The following is a 24251-nucleotide window of genomic DNA, read 5'->3' as shown; positions in this document are numbered from 1 at the left end:
TTTAGATCTTAGTGTCGATTGTTAGTTAAGATTCTGTTGCAAAATGTCTCGACGATACGATTCCAGAACCACAATATTTTCACCAGAGGGCAGGCTTTATCAAGTTGAGTATGCAATGGAAGCAATTGGCCATGCAGGTAAAACTACCACAAGACAATTTTTACAACCAAAAAAGTTTGTTCGGTTTCGTTAAACAGAAGCTTTTCAATATTTAAAAACAGAAAAATGTTGTCATTTGGTTTGAATATCTCTTATACTTGTTGACAGGGTCATGTCTTGGTATACTGGCAAGTGATGGTGTCGTAATTGCTGCTGAAAAACGAAATGTCCACAAACTTCTCGATGACGTTTTCACATCTGATAAAATCTACACACTCGATGACAATATTGCCTGCAGTGTGGCTGGGATTACTTCGGATGCAAACGTTCTTGTCACAGAATTGCGTAGAATTGCTCAGAGGTCAGTGCAAGTTAATAAAACCTTTAGTTATGAACAACATTGGGTTTGATTAAAAACTTACGCAACTATAAACTTTCTAGTGCTTGCTGGTGAACTGTATGTTGGACACTAAGCCACTTAGTATTTGTTGTTTATCATCCAGATATAAACTAAACTACCAAGAAAGTATCCCGGTTGAACAGTTGGTTATTCATTTGTGCGACATCAAACAAGCCTACACACAATTTGGAGGTTGGTGTCCTTATTTTTTCGCTTCCTTTTTCACAATTGACAAACTTAACTTTATTTCAACGAAAATCAAATGCAGGACAGGGAACGCATCACAGGATGTGACAAATTTGGTATTTTGGTATGTTTCTGCTTTGAAAATGGCAAGGAGGATTGATGTGATTTTGCTCTAGAATGTTGGAAAATATTTTGTGTTGTCTTCAATTAAATGCTGTTTTAAAACATATTTAACATGTGAAGATAGATAGTGTTGTGTATGTGTGGGTGTGGGTGTGCCCCGATGGAGGAGAATATGGCCCTCAATCGTGTTACGTTGTAGACTTGGTATAATTATATTACTTGACCAAGTTTTGCATACATGTAACTTTGAAATGAGGTTGTTAACAATTATTGTTGTCACAGGAATGCGGCCGTTTGGAATATCAGTGTTGTATATGGGGTGGGATAAACACTATGGATTCCAACTCTACATGTCTGATCCAAGTGGGAACTATGGAGGATGGAAAGGGACTTGCATCGGCAATAACAGCCAGGTGAAGTTTATATAACTTTTCATGTTATTTCTGAACCATAAGAATTGAATATAGATTGTTTGTTTGCTAAAATGAGCAGCTTTAAGATGAAAACGTAAATATATTTGAGAAATAAAGTTTTTTATAATTGACTTGATATAATTTTGGTAAAATAACTTTTTTCATGTAAAAGTGGCGGCAACAATTGTTCACATACAATTCAAAAGTAGGTCAGACCTAGTTGTAGAAGTTGAAGGTTGAACAGATATCAATTTACCACAATACATTACCAGACTGTAAAGTTGTTTCTATTCCAAGTTGATAACTGACTTGTCCACAGGCTGCGATATCGATGTTGAAGCAAGAATACAAGGAGGGTGAAACCAACTTGAACGGCGCTTTGAAACTTGCGATAAAAGTATTAAGTAAGACGCTCGACACAAACAAGCTGATGTCAGAGAGGGTGGGTTTTGTGGCTGTGTCTTCATGGCATAAACCTTGCAGCTATACTTAGTGTTAATACTTTTATGTAACATAATGTTTCTGCTGCCATGAACTCAAAAGTTTATTTCTTTTTGCAAATTTTTACAAAATTGTTGCATGGGCTTCCGTAGAAAACATACAGGGGGCAAAATTTTGTTTCTATTTAATTTTTGTGATTCTCTAATAACAGTGATAAGTATGTAAGTTTTCATTTGAGGAGAGGGAGGTGGCAAACGCCAACCTCCAATCACACATGAATTGATGTAATGTCAATGCAGAAAAGTTGAACGGAAATCGAATCATCATTTCCTGTCATCGACATGCCTGTCTTGAATCTCGTTGCACAAACCACATAAAGATTTAACATTTGTTTACCTTCAAAAGGTTGAACTTTCAACATTGACAAGACAAGATGGGAAAACCGTGATCACAATCCTGAGCAACAAAGCTGTCGATAAACTCTGTCTCGAATATGAAGAAGAAAAAGCAAAACTTGAAGCCGAGAAGAAAGAAAAAATGACTCCATCAAAAATGAGGAAATAACTTTTCTTCGATCTCCATTTTGTGATTTCCACCAATTGAGGCCCAGGTTTTCAGGGCAAGTTCAATATATGTTGTGACTGCTTAACTTTGATGCAAGTAAAAAATAGTTCATTGCAAACAGTTGCCTAGAATAATTTGTTTCTTGACATTTTTCTACCGATTTGATTGTTTGGGAACCGATTTGTCGTTAATTTGTTAAACAAATGACCGTTACTAATGGTAATGTAAGCAGCCAAGTGTTGCTTCAGGGGGTCTTGCAGAAAAACTTTTGGATAAGTTATTAAAACGTTTTGCAACCTTAGATCGAGGTTGTCGTTGTTTTGAAAAAAATTTTCAACAAACAATAAACAAAGCAACGTTGGTTTTATCATAATTTGCACAAAACACACGATCACAAAAAATATATTTTGTAAGTCTGCCAAATTTGACGAACATTGCTGCAGACATCGCGTTTCGGTTATCAAGTTAGTTTAAAGTTGATTTCAAGTCACAATGACCTCTGCACTGACATTGGCGCCGTCAGGTGTTTCAAGTTCGGGGACTACCCTCCGTACCCAGTCATGATTTAAAATCTCGCCCAGACCCAATCTTTTGGTGCTTTCATACTGCAGTATTTCTTGCATCAGAGATTTGATGGAATCCGATAAGGTTTTATTGAGTTTTTGGGAATATCTGAGTGGGGAGCGTTGGTCGTTTAACAGAGCTTTCATGCTCTTGTCCCGGAAGGGCATAAGCCCACAGTTCATAATGAACAAAATAACACCGAGACTCCAGACGTCAGCTGTATTACCTTGATAAGCCACACCCTGAAATGTAAGTTGTCACGTATAAGCATCACGTATTGCTTTCTTTTTTACATTTGTTTGTTGAACAACTTCAGCGCCAAAGTAGGCAACGTAAAAACAGTCGCCAGATTCGTCTGCGAGGCCAACTACAATGTATATAAGCTACAGTATGTGATTATTGGTTATTGTAATTGTGGTTAGTAAATTTGAATGGATTTCAATTTTAACGTGAAAACACAATGAATCATGTTAGCGCACCGTAATCACTCGTGCATGACAGTTCATGGGCGTCCGCATGAAAAACTCAGGAGGGAAAGCTTTTTTTAATTTAATTTTGGTTCCTGCTATCTTTTCGTTCCAGGGGATTACCCCTCCGGACGCCCATGAAACGGTGTCAAATTTACATGGAAATGTTTCTCAAGATAATCAAATTAAGATATTTAAAACAAAAAAAATTACCCGAAGAATTTCTGGCGCAGCGTACGCCGCACTTCCACAAAACGTCCGACTTAAATCTCCGGTGGACATTTTTCTTGAAAACCCAAAGTCCGCGATCTTTGGGACGTTGTTGCTGTTCAGTAAAATATTTTCACATTTTAAATCCCTGTGGACGACTTCGTTGTCGTGCAAATAACGCAGCCCTGACGCCATTTGCCGGAAAAGTAACGCCGCATCATTCTCTCTAAGGGCACCTCTGAGTTGAATGTAACCGAGCAAATCTCCATGACCGGCAAATTCCAATGTTAAATAAATCTTCTTTCCACCGCTAAATATTTCCATAGTTTTGATCACATTCTGGTTTTCTAGAATTCGCACAATTTCAAGCTCGCGCGGCAAAAATTTCTCTTTGAAATCCTTTGGAATTTCTTTCTCATTGATAATTTTTAAGGCGACTTTGAGAGGTTTTTCCTGACCTGGTCTTGACCACGTGGCACTCACGACCTTGGCGTAACTGCCCTCACCTAAATCCTGACCCTTCACATAACCCTTCTTTCTAAGTAAGATGTTTTCGCTTCTGAAAAACTCCAGAACCATTTTTTCTGGTATGAACTCTTGTATTTTTTCCTTGATTACTTCAAACCTTCGTGTGAATGCATATTATTACGTCACAATGGGCGAGTTTGTTGCATGTAACTGTTATCCAACCATCAATTTTGGGTTTCAAATGCTACAGTATTTGTACTATACTGCATTGTGACGTAATAGTCATCAATGTTAGACTAATGGTTGGAATGTTAAAGCACAGGTTGACGTCAACAAACGATGACGTGTCACTTTTAAACAACAGGTGGAGTAAATCGTGAGAAATTAGGAAAATAAAAGCATAAAACTGCATGGGTGAAGCATGGAAGATGAATTTAAGCGAATTTGAAATTCGCAGCCACAAAAGGTATCAGGATATGTGAAGCTTCAAGACGCATAAATACACCAAACGATGTGAATTTTTAGTTTTTCTATGGATGGTTTGAAAAATCTGAACTCCAATCAATGAATAATTTTTGATATTTAATGAAATGCAAGAACTTTTTCAGGCCATAAATTCTTCTAATTTTTGCACAAGCGCATAGCAAGGTAACACGGTTACATAGTGCAAAATATATAAAAAAAAATCAAAGAGGTTGGCGTCATCAAACGTTTCACTTGGTTTTTATTCTTCTATGGTGTAAGTCTTTCCCAAGCATTGAGGAGAACGAACACACGAGCAAAGCTGACACAAACACGTACGTTGAGATGGGGTACAAAGTATTCCATGGGGTGACCGAAATATCCTCGGCCACGAGCTTTCTGAAACGCACAAAACAGATCAAATTTCTATACTTTTTGGCCTTATTGAAAGGGAAATACTAAAACACCAATACACAGCCAGGTCGACAAACTTGATCCACATAGAAATTTATGCCAATTTTAACGGTTAGGCGTGAACAAAGCACCCACCTGTTAGTTTGGGTGACATATTCGAATTGAAATACTACTCTAAATATAATGTTTCTGTTGCTGCCAGGCATATTGTATTTTAATAGTCTATTCTTGGCACCCAGAGGAAGCCTAGATGGATAGCAGGCGAAACGTTGCGTTTTAATGTGCCAGAAGTACAGGATGTTAAAAAAATACTACACTAAAGTTTAACGTTAATATTCGCACAGAATTCTATGTTACACAGGCTTATATGTGGATCAAGTTTTTTCGAAAACTCTGCGTTCCAGTGTATTAGTATTTTCCTATTAAACGTGACCAGTTTACTAACTTTTGGGAAACCAGCTTTGAAACCTCCTTTAGGACGTTCTCAGTCATCAGGTTTTGTGTGTAAAGTGCAAATGCGATGAAAATGTGGAAGAACTGATGGGAATGACCGATGATGTCGAAAGTGCCTGAAACAAAATTTTACTTCATAAGTTCGTTGTTACACCTACGTGTCGGATGAAATGTGAATACGATGCCAAACATGTTCTGCGCCATTGGAAAAAATATGTTCGAAAACCATACAATATATATTCGAAAATGGGAGTTTTTTAACAAAACAACTTCTTGTGTAAGTTTGCTGCATACCAGGGTAGTATTTTTCGGGAAATCTGGTCACTGTGAATCCGATGGCAATCAAGTTCATCAAACTATGGATAGGAAATATGAGGGGAAATTCGTCTGAACCCATCGAGCACATCATGTGGTTGCTTATATCCGATGAGTTGTTCCTTGTACCGAATAGAAATCTAAACCACAAAAGTTCTGTCTTTCATCAAGCATTTCTTCTTGCGTTAAAATTACGTTGAATCCGACCCCAACCCACTCCGCTTGACAAATTTCAAATCACGAGAGACCCCTTGGCCTTTACAAGTAAAAGTGTTTACCTCGTGCCGCACGGTATTGAGGTTACGGTGTAGCAGAGTGCTAAGGGTGCAAACCTTAACATGAGGTAGTAAGGACACTTTGGATGACGTGAAATACAACTGAAACAGTTGGTGACGTAACCGGCAAACGTGAAAGCAATCACAAACTGGAGGGTTGAAAGACCTGGAAAGTAAATATCAGATTTATTTGTGATATCGAACGCAAAACAACAACAGAAAACATTTTCATAGGAATTTAAATGTGCTTGTAAGGGTTATTGGGTGCTTTATAGTGCATGTAAGTTAAAGTTGAACAAGGCAAAGTATGATGTTTTAAGTTATGCAACATTTTTGGAGGCTAATTCAAATTAATTCTAGTGAGTCAAATAACAAAATAATTTCATAAATCCTCAAATTAACCGATTTTAACTAAACGAGCAAACAATATTTTACTTGTCTCGAAGAAACAACTTCTCGGACAGACGTAGAATTCGTACGCGATGACGTTGGTTATCCCGTAAGCAGATATTGCACTGTAGTCGAAACACATGCAGAACTCCTGTGCATGGCCCGACAGTGAGTTGAAGGTGTGTGCAAAAGAACTCGCCATCAGCACGTAGCAACAGCCTTCAAAATAATAAGAATTTGTAAGAAATTTAACCTTTCACTTGTCGTTAGATGTAAAGCGAGGACAGCACGGGATAATTTGATTCAAAGTCGCAAAACCTTTTCACACCAACCAACGGCTCATCCACAAATAAGGTCGGTTACCATCCAAAACTCATTGTGACGCAATAATTAGATTTTTGGGCGCTACACAGGAATATCCAATGAGCCAGACGAAAGCACGCCAAGTGTGGTTAACGAAAATCAATTTTGCGACATCTGTTATGTCTGGCGCTTTTCAGTGCAAGGACAAGTTATAGATCTCCCGTTCGCGCCTCCTGAATCTGCCCGGTCACCAATGACCGACCAAACTTGATGTACTGAGGCTTGGACTGCTCTGACAAACCATTTCTCGCATATCAGTTAACTGTAAAATAATCTCACCAAAGCAGTGGATCCAGAAGGGATAGTATATGACGTTAGTTGGTTCGTCAATCGTTGTGAAGATCGTGTAAGTCCTCCACATCATCATGAGGAGCGGGATCAGATGCGTCCAGATATTCATCAACTCATTGGTGGGATAAAACATACTGAAACATACGAGAGGGAAATAAAGTTGCGAGGTCTCGTGTAATTTCCCCACAAACCCAAACACGAAATATTGTGACACGTCAAATATAGTTGTGTTTACGTTTGGACATATTTTATTGGAAAGACGGTAAAGGGCTCCGTCTATGCTGCAGAGTCATATTAGCAATTCACACAGTATCCTAGCTGCCTTCACACTGTCTCATCTGTAATTTATGCGACAACCCAGAAAACAACGCTTTGACACCAACCACAGTAACCCGCTATTTTTTACTTTTTCCACGAAAAATTTTCCGCGACAAAACACTTTTTGTAGAGATCAAAATATTTCGCCATTGCCTGAAAACATTTTTTTGGCAAGTCACCTTTTAAGGCTGTACCATACAGAACATGGGTTAGGTCTGTATCCGTGCCAGATGTGGATTTCCAAAGTGTCGCACGGGGATTCCCAAGATGGCGTGACTCCAAACGATCGAAGCCATTTCCCATAACTCCCTCTGAATAAACGAAAAAAAATGTTTTTTTTTTTTTAAATTAATGGTTTGTAACAGAACGTTTTCGTGTTGCTTGCAGAAAGACAATGCCCAGTAGAGGGCTAGAGTGTAGTCAAATTAAGAAATCAGTCGTTTTTTTAACATTTAGTTAGTTTGTAATAAACCCAAGGTTTTAACGATAAACAACAAAAACCCATGTGTATTTACATTCGTACCCGTAAATCTTTTTCATTCTCTTTCCAAGTTCACTGTCAGGTTTTGGCTCCAACGAATTGACCGGATGCTCACACTCGTGGGGGCTCCATCTAGTGGTTTTCTCACATTTATTCTCTTCTGGTGGAGCAATGTAGGCTTTCAGTAAGGAGAAAATTCCCCCGTCGAATAGTGACATCACAGAATCGCTCAGACCCGCCATTGTTACATCACTAAAGTGCCTTCAAACAATTACAAAGCGAGTTTACAAAACATGTAATCAACAGAGTGCGTTTGACATTAAAATCCCACAGGGAATATTTAGTTGATACTTTATCCATGTCTATAATTTCACTTTCTCAATTTCACTTTTGTTACTTGTTTGTTTGTCGTCTTTGTGGGGCAAAAAAACAATGAATAAACGAAAAACAGGCATAAATGACTCCACATTAGTTGGTTGGGTGTTCAATGCAAGACTCAAACAGTTCCAAGAACAAGCATTTATGACACAAACATTTACGTGGTGAAATAAAACGATGACACACATTTCGTTGCTCAGAACGTTGGTTTTTGTTTATGTTTCACAAAAGGAAACTATTACATCACGTCATAAGCCACGTATTATCGCACAGGAAGTCATTATAAACATGCTTTCATTTCTCTCTATAACAACAAATGTCCACCCCTGATAACAACACGGCGTTGGTATACCACGCACACGATAAACTTTTTGCAAAAAGGGTCAACAATTTAGCAAAAGCTAAGAAAACACGTGGCGTTTTAATTTGGAGGGAATCGAACTTTCTGACATGAATAACTTCCATATTAGTATAGATTCAAGCTAAAAAACGGCAGTGCTTTCATGAAATCCATTCTAATCATTTTTCTTACACGTAAATAAACAATTTCGAATACAAGATTTTAATGGGATTTGAATTCAGTATTTCCATCTAACGATAATGCCAGTGAACGTTTAAGCATAAAACCTACGCACATTCTTTGACTTTACTGCGGGGTAAATGATCCTAATACCAAATGAAGCTAATACTAACATGAATCTTTGCCCAAACTGAAGTCAAACACATTTAAAATCAACTCAATTGAAAATCAAGGAATAAAATCAAAAGTTTCTATGCCAAGTCCTACATTGTGACTCTCTTCACAAAATGCCTGTTTGCTCAGAACAAAAGCCCTCCACCAGCAAACCGTTCTAAACATTCCTGTTGTCCTCTAGGCCCAAAGGCATGTGCACTCAACCGCGTATAAATGGCTGTGCCAACATCAGCGGCATTTAAATATTCATAGCCGTGTTGTAATTGCTGTAAGTGGACGCCCGTCGATAGCCCGTGCACACGAATTTGTTGCAATTCCGACCTTTAGCAAAACGTGACAAAGAGGTTTATTCGTGGTTTGTGACGAAATGGAGCCGGACGTTACGTATGTAAACGCAAACCTGAAGAAAAAACGTTTTCTACAATTTGTTAATGTTATACAATGCTGTTGTACACTACATCTTGCATCTATGAATATATAACAGACTAGTGCTTCAACTTTTGAAACCCTCGCTTTCATTAAAAGCGTTGCAACAAACTTTTTGTGAGTTTTATCTGTTTCCCGCTTGACAAAACACTATTTTTCTCCATTTACGACGCAATGTTGACAAATAAATACCTTGCCGAACTGCATCTTACAAGCAAGGTTGGTTCAAAACTCCTCGACAATCTAATAAGAAGACTTTTATGCCCACTTACGCGAAATGATTGCCACAAAACGCATACTTCACCAGACAACTTAACCTGCTGTAGTATCAGCCCCTAGGCGTTGTAGACACGGTCTGACTGGCCTTGCAATCAGTGACGCTGCTCATCCTTTCGTGCGGCTTCCTGTTCTTCACGCAGTAATTCTCACCACAGATCAACTGGTTGCCGCAAGATTGCATGGAACATGAGGTGTTTGGGAAATAGCTGCATGCAAACCGCCACAACGCGTTTCCGGCATTTAACAGGAAGTTCAGTATCATATTAAAGCGATAAAAAGTGTAAAATGTTTGCGGCATGAACGTGCAAAAGCACGACTATTGTTGAGGTCAATGGTATCGACCACCATTCCGGCGCTACGAAAATATTTTGACTACGGGGGATATTGCGCCGAAATATGATGATACTTTGTTAAGTATTTGTAAAGTTTACTTGTATAGTTTCTAAGCTGATTGCTTTTCCAAAACAATTAATTGAAACAACAGTCACGTTTTTTAGTCAGTTTTATGGAAATAAGCAAACGTAAACAAAATTCGATTTGTATATCTTTAAAAAATCCAATGCGATGAAATTCTATTAGGTTGTGCTGTATGTACATTTGAAGCTGCCTGATACAAAAATAATTACAACAAAATAATGAAGTATTTGTTGTCATAAAATATCTCTACAAAAAAGAACACTTTTATTTTGTCACCCAACAGTTGAGAAAGGTTTGCCGCATGTTGCATTTTATTTTTCGCACTGGATTGCCACGGATTGGCATGAACCAGATGGCGTGATTTTCCAAAGTTTACTTTCTGTTGTCAGTACTCAGTAGGTTACTAACCTATTTATATGGAGTCACAAGTACTGTGCTGACAGTCCAAATATCATCAGAAACTTAAATTCAGTGAATTTATTCGATCATTTAAGAAATCTCGCCTGTACGAATACACAATGGTATTTTCCATCGTTTCGGTAAAAAAAATTTGTTACTTTCCACACGAAAACGGGAAGATACGAAGTGTTTTAGAAACTTTAACAGGTTGATGTTTGGTGTCTTTAATTTATTGGAACCGAAAAAGTTATTTGTGCAGGAACTTTGTGACATGCACAAAAAAAACGCAGTCTCGGCTGTGTGTGATGGTAATTTGAAACGAAAGTAATTGTTTTTATTTTTTTTAGGTTTAAGTTTAAAATTAGCCAATTAACTGTTTGACAATAATTGAGAATTATCCGCGATGGCTGAACCTGAAGATAAAAATAAAGTAAGTATGCTTGTATATTTTTTGATTTGCTGGCTTGCTTGTCTAATTTTTTATTTGTTTTATTTACATTCACAGCCCTCAATTCCTGAATATTTTGCTGGAAAGACTGTTGCAATTACTGGTGGGACGGGATTTATTGGGCATTGCTTGCTTGAGAAACTTTTACGAAGTTGCCCTGATGTTAAAAAAGTCATTCTTTTAATCAGAAAAAAGAAAGGTTCAACTTCTGAAGAGCGTTTGAAAAAGTTGACGGACTTAGCTGTAAGCAAATCTTCTTTGTTTCTAAACATTTTTCCTTAAAAGAAATATCAAAATTAATTTGATTAAGATATAAAAAAGACAAAGATAAAATGATTAATCTGTTTTGTTTTACTACAGTTTTTTTCTTATGTTCAAGGCTTTTGACAAATTACGTGACCAGCAGCCAGGGTTTATGTCAAAGCTCCAAGCAATACATTGTGACATTGAACAACCAGGTTTTGACATTAGCGATGAGGACATGGTGCAAATTGTTGATGAAGTGCAAATTTTTATTCATTCTGCGGCAACATTACGCTTTAACGAACACCTCCGGTAAAATTTAATACACAATTTTGTTGTTTATTTATGTGCTAAAATATGTTTTTTTTTGCAAATTTCAAAGTCTATCTAATTACATAATTGTGGTTTATTTTCAGGCTATCATACCAAGTAAATACCGGAGCAGTGAGGACGATATTGCAAATGTGCAGGAATATGAGGTATCTTGAAGCTCTCGTCCATATCTCAACTGGTGAGACCAGATGTGGTTCAGACAACACAATATTTGCACAATGCCAATAAATTTTAAACTTTTTATCTTACAGCTTATTCTTTCTGCAATCAACATGAAATCAATGAAGAAGTTTACAAAACTGGTTGGGATTTTGACAAACTTCACGATTCAATGCAATGGATGACAGATGAAATGATAACAAAACTTACACCTGATATTCTAAGAGATAGGTAAAGTGTTTGTTTGTTTGTTTGTTTTTATATTACCGAAACATAAAATATAGTTAATACCCAAGTATTACAGCACAGTAAGACTTCAGCTTGTTTGTTATTAGACCGAACACATACACATTGACAAAAGCATTCGGGGAGGAAGTACTGGTTATGGAAGGAAAGGGAATTCCCCTGTGCATAGTGCGACCAAGTATAGTGGGTGCGACGTACCTCGATCCGATACCGGTAATTATCAGCTCTAGTATTGCTTTCAGAGATGTACAATTGCAATATTTTTTATGTGTAGTAAATTTTATACATTTGGTGGGTATGACTTTTCGCTGAATATACCCATTCTTATTAACACTTATAACTAACATAAATCTAGATAACATGGAATGTGATTCATCTTTTCAATATTTTGCTTTTAAAAGACCATTAAGATATATCAGTATCCCTGACAATCAAGACAGCAACATATTTGGTTTTAATTCAACACACTGCCACGTTACAGGGTTGGTGTGTGAATTATAATGGTTCCACCGGTTTGCTCGTTGCATATGGCAAGGGGCTTTTACGATCTTTGCTGGTTGATCTCACCAAAAGTCTTGATCTATTTCCATCTGATTATGTTGTAAGTGGAATTCTCGCTGCTGCATGGAAGACAGGATTAACCAGGCAACAAGAAATTGTCACCGAAAAGTCTCCATTGATTTCACGATCTCCAGCATTAAGTAAATACATTAGTTTGTATCAATAATGAAAAACCTCAAGTTCAGCCATTGATGATAATTGCCACCAAACATGCCAAGTCACAATGATTAGTTGTTATTTGTGATGAGAATCAGTCAGTATGGTTATGATGGCAAACATAGATAACAAAAACACATGTGTACAGACTTTGTTTTGATGACAAACAATTTCCTAAAGCCATATTTGTTTGTGAAACAATAGCAGACAAATTAAATGTCCCTCTAAGTTCAAGACAATGCATTAGTTTATGATTCATTTTTGTAAGAACTTCCCGTTGCTTCTCAACCATACAACTGCACTGTTATGCTTTTATGGTTGTATTTCTATGTGATATTTTATGTTCCAGGGAGGTCCTGTCCGAGTTGTGACAAGGAGTTACAAAGTCTGGGAAAAGTTGACTTGATTGAAAGTGAGGAAATAATGGTACGACGTAAAAACCTTCCTATTTACCACTTGGTGGCAGGCAGCACCAATCCAATTACACTTGCACAATGGCGTAAGTACAGTTTGTCAGTTAAACTATGACATCACTGAACTATGTTGTGGGTTTTCTTTGTAGTTGGAATATATAATTTAATTTTTACTTATTATGACACAAACAAAATAAACAGTTTGTAAAATTAGCTTGTCCAAAACAAGTTGATTAGAATAATAAACAGATTAAATTTTGATAAAACTTGTCTGATGTTATCTGTTTCTTACTTGTTATGTACTCGAAACTTACAAGCACACTACTACGAAAGCCCACAGTTGTTGGCCGATATTAATGTACCAATGTTTTTAGATGTTGTCATGAAGAGAACATTTTATGATTACCCACTTGATTATGCTTTCCAATTTCCTTCCCTCAATGTGACAACCAACAAGTAAGCAAAATAAAACAAATAGTTGGATTAAATGTGCTCTGATGTTTAATGTGAAATAATAATGAAGTTTTTCTAACTGTTTAAATGTTACAGGTATGTATACCATACTCTCTCCTTCCTTCACGAGTACATTCCCGCCTATTTGTTTGATACAAGTCTGATTCTGCTTGGCCGGAGACCGAAGTAAGTTTGTTGAGTTTGAGCAAATATTTGTTTTGAAACTGCTCAAGCACCGAGCCACACCGCACATAAGCTTATCAAGTTAATTGATCGAACCTAAGTTGAAATGTTTGTGTGATTTTTCCCACAATGGAAACAGATAATTTGGGTAACAGAGTTCCAGATATTTGTCAATTAGCGGAACCATGCCATTTTTGTCAAATATTAAAAAAAAATATTAGACTGACATTTTGCTTTTCATTACACCTAGCCTGACGTCACTATTGGTTTTTGATTCATTGCTTAGTGAGCTCCCAGACTTGTCTCTGTGGTTAAACTTGGTTCAACACCCAATGGTTTACAGTCAAGTTGAAGTCTTGCTTGGCTATTTAGCTGCGAATGCACCAACCACCAAGCTGTACTGATGAGACACCCCTAATTTTATTGTAATTTTTGCAGACTACTGCGTCTCACGCAGCGCATGAGTGACATGGTCGGTGTTCTGCAATTCTTTCTCATGAATGACTGGCAATGGAGTGGAAAAAGTGTTGCTAGGTTACAAGCTGAAATGTCTGATCACGATAAAAAGGTTTGCATATCTTACTTCAAGCTTGTCTAATCCAAAATGCAAAGCATTTACATAATAATAAGTCATAACTTGAATGTAAATAAGCTTACGTTTACATGCATTTTTTAGACATTTAATTTTGACGCGCGCACAGTGGATTACCTGCAGTATATGCAATACTATGCACAAGGAGCAAAGAAGTATTTGATGAAAGAAGACATGCAGGGGTACCCTGCCGCAAGAAGGCATCTGCAGAGGTTTGAAAAGTTATAATTTTTATATTGCCTTGTGATAATTCTTGGTTACAAAGGCTGTATGTGTTTTCATGTGACTGTTTGAGTCACAACAACTATTAAATATGTGAATTATATTTACAGGTTGCGAATTCTGGGATATGTAACGCAAATTGCTCTCTTCATGCTTGGATGGCGCCTTCTAGTGTCAAAAACTGGCTTTGCAAAGAATTTATGGCATCTTTTCATGTCATTGTGGTTCAAATTCCTTGGTTTCTTTCAAATATCAAGCACTTTGCATGGACCAAGTTTTTTTTCTAAAATTCTTTCATGAAGCAAATGATTTACTTTTGTTAAAGTTTTAGACAATCATTTCAACTAATCTGTTTGTAATTTCTGTAACTTGTTGAATGCAAAATTCCATCATACATTGGCCTCCCCATTTTATGTCGTAATTTTCATATTCATTAGCATATATGTCTTGCGCAAACAAACATGATATATTAGAAATCCATAACGTTCAAGTGGTGACATGTGTTATATCTTCAAACAACAACTTTGAACACATTATTAGTACACGCACCACAATTGTTATGATGCACTTAGCTGCCTATTTGGCTTTTTCTATGCATTTGTACAAACCAGATAGCTATGATTTCATGCAGTTACATTGGTAACATGAATAGTCATATATAATTGAGCATGTTTAAATTTGTTTCTGAATGATGATAATGTGCTTGATGTGTTTACTTAGTAATTAGACAAATTGCTTCCTTTCCTAGCAAGTTGCAAGGTAAAATATTTAAAGTTATGTAATTTTTGGGTAGTGGCTTTATCTGCTGTTGTAAATGTTTGCACTGGGAGAATCCTGTGGTGTTATTTGGTTGAAAAATTAGCACTGTTTATTTGATAGCCCTTCCTTTGTTGGTTTGTAGTAAGCTCTCGTTTAATTGAGATGACTTAAGCGATTGTGTGGCATCGTGGCATAAAAACAAAATCTCTATTGTTCCCCTTTATTCATCGGACGTAAGGTTTGGACGTCCGTGCTTTGTGAAAGGAAGTTGGTGCTTCCAGCCATTTGAGTGATTGAATTTGTGGCATTCGAGTTGTCATTTAGATGCGACACGATATTAGTTCAGTACTGAAGTTTGTTATGACTAAATTACAGTTTGGTGTCGAGGTTAAATATCTTGTAATCTATGGCTACACACAAGTGTATTGTTGTGTCGATTCTTTTTATGGGGTTTTTGTTCTTTGGGCTTAATAGTGAGGTTACAGACTTTAGGTAGTGTAGTGTTTTGAAAACTTGGTTCTAAAATTTTTTTTCATTGTTGTTGCTTTAATTTTTGATTAAACTGTTTCATTTGTAAAGCTTTTACATGGTACACAAACTCTTCAATAGTTCCAAAATGTCCATAAGATTTGTAACATGCACACTTTTACAATCAAGTGACATAATTTGTATCAAATTGTCATTACTTTGATAACCCAGTGCTTGCATTTATATTTTGCATCTTACCTTGAATAGAAGTTCAATATAAAAAACTTTGTGTTTAAGGTTGGTGTTGCATTATTCTAAAGTTCTTGTGACAGAGGTAGTTTTCTGTTTTCATTTTTGGTGAGTTAATGTTTCAAAAAAAACTTGTAACAAACATAAACATGTTTATTTAGTAAATCAATTCCCTTGTAAAGTTACATAGCTTGACATGTGCCACCTCCTTCAATACAACCTACGTATATGTATTGTGGTAATAGTAGTCTGGCTTTACCATAACAGTGGAAAGATGTCTGAGAAACACTTCCTGGATGTGATGTCCATATGCTTCATTCAACAATCTCATGCACCAATTAGCTATCATGAAAACTTATTTTGCTGCAAAGTAATTAGAAGTTGATGGGTGTAAACATGTGTGGTAAATAGAATTTCTACAGCTAGTATTTTGAAAAAAGCTTTAAAAGGAACAAATCTGTTTTGTTTAAATCTGAGCAAGATAAACAACTTTTAGCAAGCAAGATATTGTCCATATTGAGTAGAAAAATGTTGTTGTAGAATTTAGTAGTTGTTAGTGTGGAAAGTTATTTCTCTAATTATCAATTTGAAGACAATAATTTTAAGGGGTGACATTGTTTGTTTGCATACACCTTACCTGTGCTTTGCTTAAACTTATAAGTTCTTTATTTTTGCATATGTTTTGTGTACATTAGTTTTTGTCAAGCAATTGTCTTAAGTCAGTAATTAGGGGAATAATGTTGGTTCCAAATTCATGTGATTTGGAAAAGTCAATTTGATAGTTTTAAGCTGCTACAGATCAACTTGCATTGTATGTAGTTGTTGGTTGTAGATGAATATTGTCACATGAATTATCCACCTATCTGTATGATTTTGTGCACACCATTCGACGCCAATATCTGTCATACTGTAAAACAAACCATTGTAAAATGTTGTAAAACAAACCATTGTAAAAATATTGTAAAAATGTTTGTCAACCAGTGTAGTGTTCCCCATTTTTATAAATAATCTGTTTAAACAGTTGTTTTATCTGTTATATCTGTCACCAAATCAGTTTGTACAATTATATGTTTAAATTTAATTGATGCATTTTTTCTGAAAATACAAGTGTAATTTTTATTTTTAGCAATAAGTAGTACTGGAGCTTTGTGAAACTTTTGCATAGCTGCTGTGTGATATAAATAAAGGAGAAAATGTACCAGTACGAAGGACATTGGTTCTGCAATAATGTTTGATGTGATCTTAAATAGATATTGAACACAATTTCATGTTATCACTATTGCCCCAATGATCTACTGTAAAGTTGTTTTTCAAATGAACAAAAACAGCTAAACATGTGAAACAATTTGAAATGGATGTGGTTTAAAGTGTTTTTATTTGACCTTTTTACTTCCTGTAATGTATAAATGACGTAAAGAGGAACAGGATGTAAGGTTGCCTGGATTGAAGTGTTCAATATCAAATGATTAACAACCGTTCTTCCCTTGGGAACAAGCGAAAATACACCTTTCTAAATCACATGTCAATAATATTTTGACAAACTTTCCAAACAAATTCGTTAAGTGCAGAGATAGGAAATTTTATTTTGGTAAATATTTTTAGAAATACGACTTTTTAACATTTAGATTACAAAATTTAACACGTGCACGTTTTGGACTAATAACTTCGCCCATGACGTTAAGATTCCACTAACTTACAGCCATGGGTTTCTCATGCGTAGCCAAACGCCGAGAAAAAATGCAAACACTTCACCAGTAGTTCTTGGAATTTTGTGTGAAAAGAACTTCTGTGTAAACGTATGTGGTTCAGAACGTACATTCGTCGAAACAGCGATATAGTCTTGAGCAGCCAGGATAATTGTTGATATAGCTGCGGCCAGGATATTAGTGAGATTATGGAACTGATTGAGGCGGTTCCGTTCAACTACAGTAGAGCGCTTTGTTTATCACACAGACCTTTGTTTCGTCACAGGAAAAAAAGTTTTGGTTGGTAAATTTTGTTTTTGTGAGTTGGCCAAGTCTGATTTCGGGGAACCTGGAAATTACGCTGGAATATTAAATAAGAAAAAGGTAATGAAGTTTTGTATTGAATTACGTTCACATGTAGTAGTGCGGTAAGATGGCACTGTGGCTTAATTTCATGTATTGTTGACAAGGGAATCAAACAGGCTTTCATGATATATCCTAGTGTGTCAATCACAGCAAAGTAATCATTTCTGACCAACAGGAACCCGGCAAATCCCGATGTTTACATGTTATTAACTGGTTTTATAAAAAAGATAGTTCGCAACTGCAATATTTTGTTCATAGGGGGGGGGCAACAAAAATCACGTCGTAAACTTAAATTGTGTTAATTTATTTGCAATATGTTGACAACTTCCAACTGCGTATAACATCCTTCTACTGCAGATTGTTTGGCAACAACGAAGCAATGTTCGAATGACGTTGGAATTGTGTCAGTTCATATGGGGTCAGACCTTCTGCCGAAAATGACAGGCATTGTTTCTGACGATCAAGTCAAAGATAAACCCAAGGATTTCTTGCATAAAAATGTTGGTGTAAGTTTCGCTTTTGGTATGACGTTCTGTTGTTAAACATTTCTTTCGACTATACGACTATAAATGGTGAAGTCTTTGCCTACGGCCGTTTCGTCGGCATGATCGTCTATAGTCACACCTGCACTGATAAGACCTTATAGGTCGAAACTAAGGCGATTTGTCTGTAGCTAACATAATTCCCTTTTTCAATTCCGTTATTGCTTGTAGAGCTACCCAAGTTTGAAGGACTTCTTCGCCCACAAAACAATTGGTATAACCGGAGGGACAGGATTTCTTGGGCAGGGAATCATTGAGAAGTTGCTCCGATGTTGCCCGGATGTCAAGAAAATAATTCTGCTCATCAGAAACAAGAGGGATAAAATCCCACAGGAGAGGCTTGAAGCTTTAACACAATTACCTGTAAGCACATATTGTTGTTTACACAAGCGGAATTACGTAAATTAAGGAAACTTTAAAACTTGCAACAAATATTTTTTTTAAATTACATGTTAAGTCTTTCGGTCGAACTCTTTCAACTTCTGTTTCTCTTAACTTTTCAAGGCGTTTGACGTACTTCGGGAATCTCAACCGGATTTTGCGGCAAAACTCAGCTATGTTTGTTGCAACCTGGAGTCGGAAGATTTGGGATTAAGCGAGGATTCGGTTGAAGTCATAAAGAATGAAGTGAACGTGTTTGTTCATTGTGCGGCAACACTAAAATTCAACGAACATATGAGGTGACGAACCACCATGATGTAACAAAACCTTAGTATAAACACCTTTAAGTATTGGTCAGGCAAGATTGTAATTACCTGTTCTAATCACAAACCAAACTAATAAGAATGAATTGCTTGAGGCAGAAATGTTGTTTTTTGTTGGATAATTGCAGTAATTTTTAGTGGATCTTTAGTTTCATAAACGAAAGCTAGATATTACCTGTGGTTCTTCGATAATTACAGAGTGTCGTTTGAGGTCAACGTTCAATGCATCAGACGACTTTTAAAGTTGGCACGTGGCATGGCAAACCTGGAAGCCTTCATCCACATTTCAACAGGTACGTTTGTCAAACGCCTACCTATAGGTCTCGTAAACTTGACCGAATTAAAGTGACTTTCTAGGAAATATAACTCTGCCATTTGCCAGCGAATCACTCAATTTTCCATTCCTTTACAGTTTGTATTAAACCTTTTTTTTAATTCAGAGAATCTCTATATTTTTTGCCATAAGAAAACAGCACTCGTCGGGTCATTAGTTAGTACAAGATGTGGCAATTGCCGCCCCCTAGTGTGCGTATGTGACTTGTTAGTTTTTTGATCAATGTTGCAGCTTATTCTCACTGCGATCGATATGAAATCAAGGAACAACTTTACGATTGTGGGATTGATTATCTCGACCTCGAGGGCTCCCTCCGATGGATGGACGATGACCTTGTCACCAAGGTTACTCCCCAGCTTTTAAAAAAAAGGTCACTGCATAATATTGTTTATTTAAAGTATTGATGTTAGATTGCACCACTGTTGATAATTTCTCCCCTGCAAAGGCAAGCGCAATATAACAGGTAAAATGCACTAAACTGAGTCAGGAAACTTTCCAAATGCATTCAAAGTGCTGCCAATACTATTATAATTTCTCCTTGAAGTTGTTGCAATTCTACCTCACAGACCCAACACATACACTCTGACCAAAGCAATGGCTGAAGACGCTATTGCAAGAGAGGGGAACCACCTTCCTGTTTGTATTGTCAGACCGAGCATGATCATCCCGGCGTACAAAGAACCCATCCCTGTGAGTGAACGGTTATCCACTTTCGTGTATTCAGACAGAATCGGATATTACGCAACGATTTTGCGACCTCAACTTTGGTTATTTTTTATGAACCACGTGTTGCTTTTATCGCCACAGAGCTGGTACTTCACCTGTCGGTGATTTCTCTTAAAGTGTTATTTTTGCAGGGTTGGTGCACGAACAGCTACGGACCGACTGCGTTCTTTGTGGCATACGGCAAGGGAGTTTTGAGATCGGTAATAGCGGATGAGAGGGTAGTAGCTGACCTCATACCAGTCGATCTTGTGGTTAATGGTGTTTTAGGGGCTGCCATGAAGACTGCGCGCGATTTTAGCGCAAAATCAAGTTCGGCAATACCTGAAGAACGAAACGGTTTCATAAATTGTGCCGTCAACCCTGAGGGAGGTTCGTATTAACTCTGGTATTATGTAAACAGATTATTTGCACTGTTTTTAACAAAAATATTGTTTCGTGTTTTCGCTTAAAAGATTCGTTGAGTCCCGTGACTTGCAAGCGCCACCACGTGCCAATTTACCATCTTACCACTGGAGGGCGCAATCCTATTTACATTCGAGAACTGGGTATGGATTACTTAATATTTTGTTACACTTTGTTGGTTCCACTGAAATCATTTTCAATGAAATGCAGACACTGCACACTTTCGATCTATGAGGTTTAACCAGTGCAGCAGTTGACCGTAGCACCATCTTGCGGACACAGAATCATTTTATTTTGTACAAAAGTTATTACACACATGAACATTAAGCTTAAGGATAAAACCATAAGGGTTATCGAGTCCGGCGCCCACTTTGTTCAATAATCACGTGTATTTTGTGAAAACCACGGAAAAAATATAAAATATTGTGATTTTTTCATTTCAATTAATTTGTTCTTCTGGCAAAATTAAACGTATACTTTGATTCACCGAAGTTTTGCCTGCTGTTTGTAGTGGTGAATAGAAGTACACGTTTAATTGTGCCAAAATAACTGATGATTTGAAATACAAGATAACTTGTTACTGACCCTGCCATATTTTATTGCTAAATACTGCTCTATTGGCAAACTTTATTTTCTCGACGTTTCGACGCTTCGGTTGTTATACAGCAGCCTTCATCAGGAGGCATTAAATGTTAATCAAGCAATGTGGACAATGTTGTGGCTCATAAACAAAAAAAACTCTACAATAGAAAAAAAGAAGTGAAAAAACGATAAGAAAGGTGTGAACACACCTGCACTGTATATTTATCATTAACCACACGGGTTATCGTGGTTTTTGGTGCGCCCCATGTTTAACGGCATAATTTTTTAGCAAGTGTCGATACACCTGTGGAAACAGAGTTCGCTTTTTGTCATTGAGTGATGACGCATGCGTATTAATGTTCAATGACTTCAAAAACATCCTCTTGTACCTATCGGACTCGCAAAATCATCGTTCTTGTAAAGTCCACCGCATGTCCTGTTTTGGCCGCTTGATGAGTGAGAGCTGTTTTCACCTCATGGTTGTTTACGTTCCTTTGGTGTTCTTTCAACCTTTCTCAGCGCACGGTCAGTTTCCCCAATGTACACGCGACTGCACCCACCGCAGGGAATGCTGTACACTACACCCCTCGTGTCGAGATTATCATGCACGCGGTCTTTCGGATGAGATAGGAAGGAACGCAAAGTTCAAAAACCCTAATGTTAAAGTTAACGTTTCCGAAAGTGCAGAAATATACGGTAATACAACTATACCCTCGGGCTTCCCCTCATCCCATATCAGCGTCAAGCTTCGATTAAGCCAGAAAAGGAACGGGGGTAACCGTTAGCAAGAAGCGCTTCATCAACAAAACCAACATCTTGTTGTCGTTCAGCGTCATCAGTTATTACATAACGAGCGTACTACCGCCCTCTTGTGTGCGATCGGGTGCGCCGAACGAATGATACCTGTTGGAATGGGTGGCTTGCGGTACACCCTTGTGGAGAGAGTCCCCTACTCTTCGAACCAGAACATCTAAAATGACAACTCAACTCCTCGCTCGCGCTCCATGGCGAACCCGAAGCTCGGTTCAATGGAGTTGAGATGGGAGAGCAGTGACTTCACGTCATCCCGTCGCATGACCACGAATGTGTCGCCTACATAACGCCTTTAAACACCATGATAACCCGTGTGGTTACTGATAATTGTATAGTGCAGATGTGTTCACCCTTTCTTATCGTTAATTTTCTTTGTTTATGTCCCATAACATTGTCCACGTTGCTTGATTACATTTCATACCTCCTGATGAAGGCTGCGTCGATACAACAAAAGTTTGCCAGATGATTAGTATTCAGCATTGAAATACAAGATGCCTGACAGCAACACAATATATGCGTTTTTTTAGTCCAATACGGCAAGGAATGGTACGAACTCTATCCTTTGAACCCACTTCGTCTTCCGACTGTAACTGTCACTTCCAACAGGTAAAGAACAAAAAAGTTATGAAGAAACATAATTTTTACCTCACACCTGTTCCCTAGATTTCTTCATCGAATGAAGTTGATTTCGGGCCAGACATTTCCAGCTTTCCTTTATGACGTGTATTTAACTTTGACCAATCAGCGTCCAGTGTAAGTTTACTCACTTCAATGGCGTCTCTCCCGTGATTGATGCTTGAAGTTTAATTTACAAATGTTGTGGAAAACTTTAAATGTAAAACTGAATGTTATTAACTGTGTGATTTCAATTCAACGGTTCTGACTTGTTAAAAAAGGACTTAATTTAAAGAATAATCTAAAGGGCGTGTTTACAGAATGCTTCGTTTAAATGGAAAGTTGTTGGCTGGCATGGAAGTAATGGAATTTTTTTTCACAAACGACTGGAGATTCGAAATTAAAAACGCACTGACCCTCCAGAAATCGCTCACACAAACAGACAAGAAAGTAAGATTATTGACTTTGGATATTTTTTCTTCGCTAACCGAGAAAGGGTTTCGCGTTTTTCAGACTTTCACGACAGATGCGAAGTCTTTTGAATGGAAGGAAAACATTAAACGATATGTGATGGGAACGCGAAGGTTTCTTGTAAAGGAAAGCATGAAGGAATATCCCCTTGCAAGAAAAATGCTTAAAAGGTAAATTTAAAACAAACATAATAGGCATATAACTTGAGTGACGCCTTTGTGTCAGACATGTTTGTCATTGTCTTAGTTTAATTTAAATTACTTTTTGACATTATTGACATTATTGTTTCAAAATTTCATGTCGGAACGCCTCTTTCATCCAATAAACTATTTCTATTGTTTTTCAGGTGGAAAATTTTTAACTTTTGCGTAAACTTCAGTTTCATCGCTGCCGTGTTGGGTTACACGGGGTTAATGAAGCTCATTTGGGCTTTTCTATCTTCTTTCAGGCGTAGTTTTGTTAACAGATAATAAAACTATTCTTCAACTCATTGTGATGAAATTTTAACGCAATGTTACAATTGCAATAGTTGCTTGTTGTGGCATTGTGACGTCATAAGACGATTGTTTATCTGAAGGTGTTTGTGCTACTTTGGTGCTCGCCTGCTTGCAATAAAATTTCCTATTTATTGAACAAGTGCTTTGAAATACATGGTTGGTGCAAGACACATCCGTTGAGAACTTCTTGCACCTTTGCCCAATATTTTGAACTGTTTTTCTAGAAAAATCCCCTCGTTGTTTGTTTGGTTGCAGACAAAGGAATCTTTAAAGTTGTCCGCTATTGCAAGGCACAACAGTTTTCCCGTGTTTTCGTGTGTCAAGTGCGTTACCAGACAATATTTATTTCATGCTCTTGGCGTTTACGTCACAATGCACATCGCTTTTTCATTGTTTCTTTCTAGAATATATTGTAGACGTTATTCGTTGTTCGTTCTTCCACACATTTAAAGCACATTATTATATTGTACATGTGTCACGACTTCCTGTGTGCTAAAATATAGGAAAACATTTATTAAACATCAAATACCTGCAATCAAAACGTGTTTGGGTTGGATTTTTGAGTTCCGAGAGGTTGTTTATAGTTCGATCAGTGAAGTATTCGTGTTGCAAACGTATTAAGCTTCACACTTTACTTCTTATAAGATTATGCATGGGTTTTTTTTGCAAACTTTCACAAAATATGATGTATGGTAAACTATTGGAGACCACCACTTTGTTTTAAGAAGTCTATTTATTA

At 37.1% G+C, this 24251-nt stretch overlaps 5 protein-coding genes across 5 annotated transcripts; 3 read left to right on the top strand and 2 right to left on the bottom strand.

Annotated features, from left to right (window-relative positions):
- Positions 1 to 3: 3 nt before the first annotated feature.
- LOC145895337 (proteasome subunit alpha type-4-like) lies at positions 4 to 2511 on the top strand. Its single transcript, XM_082984128.1, has 6 exons — positions 4 to 137; positions 268 to 460; positions 603 to 691; positions 1091 to 1221; positions 1541 to 1663; positions 2068 to 2511. The coding sequence occupies exons 1-6, from the start codon at positions 44 to 46 to the stop codon at positions 2224 to 2226; spliced, it is 789 nt and encodes a 262-aa protein (XP_082840254.1). The 5' UTR covers positions 4 to 43; the 3' UTR covers positions 2227 to 2511.
- A 197-nt stretch (positions 2512 to 2708) lies between these two features.
- On the bottom strand, positions 2709 to 4046 carry LOC145894613 (testis-specific serine/threonine-protein kinase 1-like). Its single transcript, XM_082983233.1, has 2 exons — positions 3471 to 4046; positions 2709 to 3032 (listed from the first exon to the last, which is right to left on the bottom strand). Exons 1-2 carry the CDS (start codon positions 4044 to 4046, stop codon positions 2709 to 2711), a joined length of 900 nt encoding a protein of 299 aa, XP_082839359.1.
- A 155-nt stretch (positions 4047 to 4201) lies between these two features.
- On the bottom strand, positions 4202 to 7950 carry LOC145894889 (membrane progestin receptor gamma-like). Its single transcript, XM_082983557.1, has 8 exons — positions 7740 to 7950; positions 7396 to 7527; positions 6887 to 7032; positions 6290 to 6463; positions 5858 to 6020; positions 5559 to 5719; positions 5257 to 5380; positions 4202 to 4796 (listed from the first exon to the last, which is right to left on the bottom strand). Exons 1-8 carry the CDS (start codon positions 7937 to 7939, stop codon positions 4649 to 4651), a joined length of 1248 nt encoding a protein of 415 aa, XP_082839683.1. The 5' UTR covers positions 7940 to 7950; the 3' UTR covers positions 4202 to 4648.
- A 2685-nt stretch (positions 7951 to 10635) lies between these two features.
- LOC145893924 (fatty acyl-CoA reductase 1-like) lies at positions 10636 to 17123 on the top strand. The gene is made up of 13 exons (XM_082982328.1): positions 10636 to 10720; positions 10796 to 10981; positions 11118 to 11293; positions 11398 to 11492; positions 11566 to 11704; positions 11809 to 11932; positions 12201 to 12420; positions 12786 to 12935; positions 13224 to 13305; positions 13399 to 13488; positions 13924 to 14053; positions 14162 to 14289; positions 14410 to 17123. The coding sequence occupies exons 1-13, from the start codon at positions 10694 to 10696 to the stop codon at positions 14597 to 14599; spliced, it is 1737 nt and encodes a 578-aa protein (XP_082838454.1). The 5' UTR covers positions 10636 to 10693; the 3' UTR covers positions 14600 to 17123.
- A 467-nt stretch (positions 17124 to 17590) lies between these two features.
- LOC145893925 (fatty acyl-CoA reductase 1-like) lies at positions 17591 to 24041 on the top strand. Its single transcript, XM_082982329.1, has 14 exons — positions 17591 to 17844; positions 18184 to 18332; positions 18540 to 18731; positions 18873 to 19048; positions 19271 to 19365; positions 19638 to 19776; positions 19973 to 20096; positions 20264 to 20501; positions 20585 to 20677; positions 22457 to 22535; positions 22593 to 22682; positions 22865 to 22994; positions 23058 to 23185; positions 23362 to 24041. The coding sequence occupies exons 2-14, from the start codon at positions 18240 to 18242 to the stop codon at positions 23483 to 23485; spliced, it is 1701 nt and encodes a 566-aa protein (XP_082838455.1). The 5' UTR covers positions 17591 to 17844; positions 18184 to 18239; the 3' UTR covers positions 23486 to 24041.
- The last annotated feature ends 210 nt before the right edge of the window (positions 24042 to 24251 follow it).

This window comes from Ascidia mentula, chromosome 3 (genome assembly GCF_947561715.1).
Source record: "Ascidia mentula chromosome 3, kaAscMent1.1, whole genome shotgun sequence".
In the NCBI taxonomy this organism is placed as follows: Eukaryota; Metazoa; Chordata; class Ascidiacea; order Phlebobranchia; family Ascidiidae; genus Ascidia; species Ascidia mentula.
Note: the sequence above shows the minus strand (reverse complement) of the source record. Positions and strands in the feature narration are given on the sequence as shown.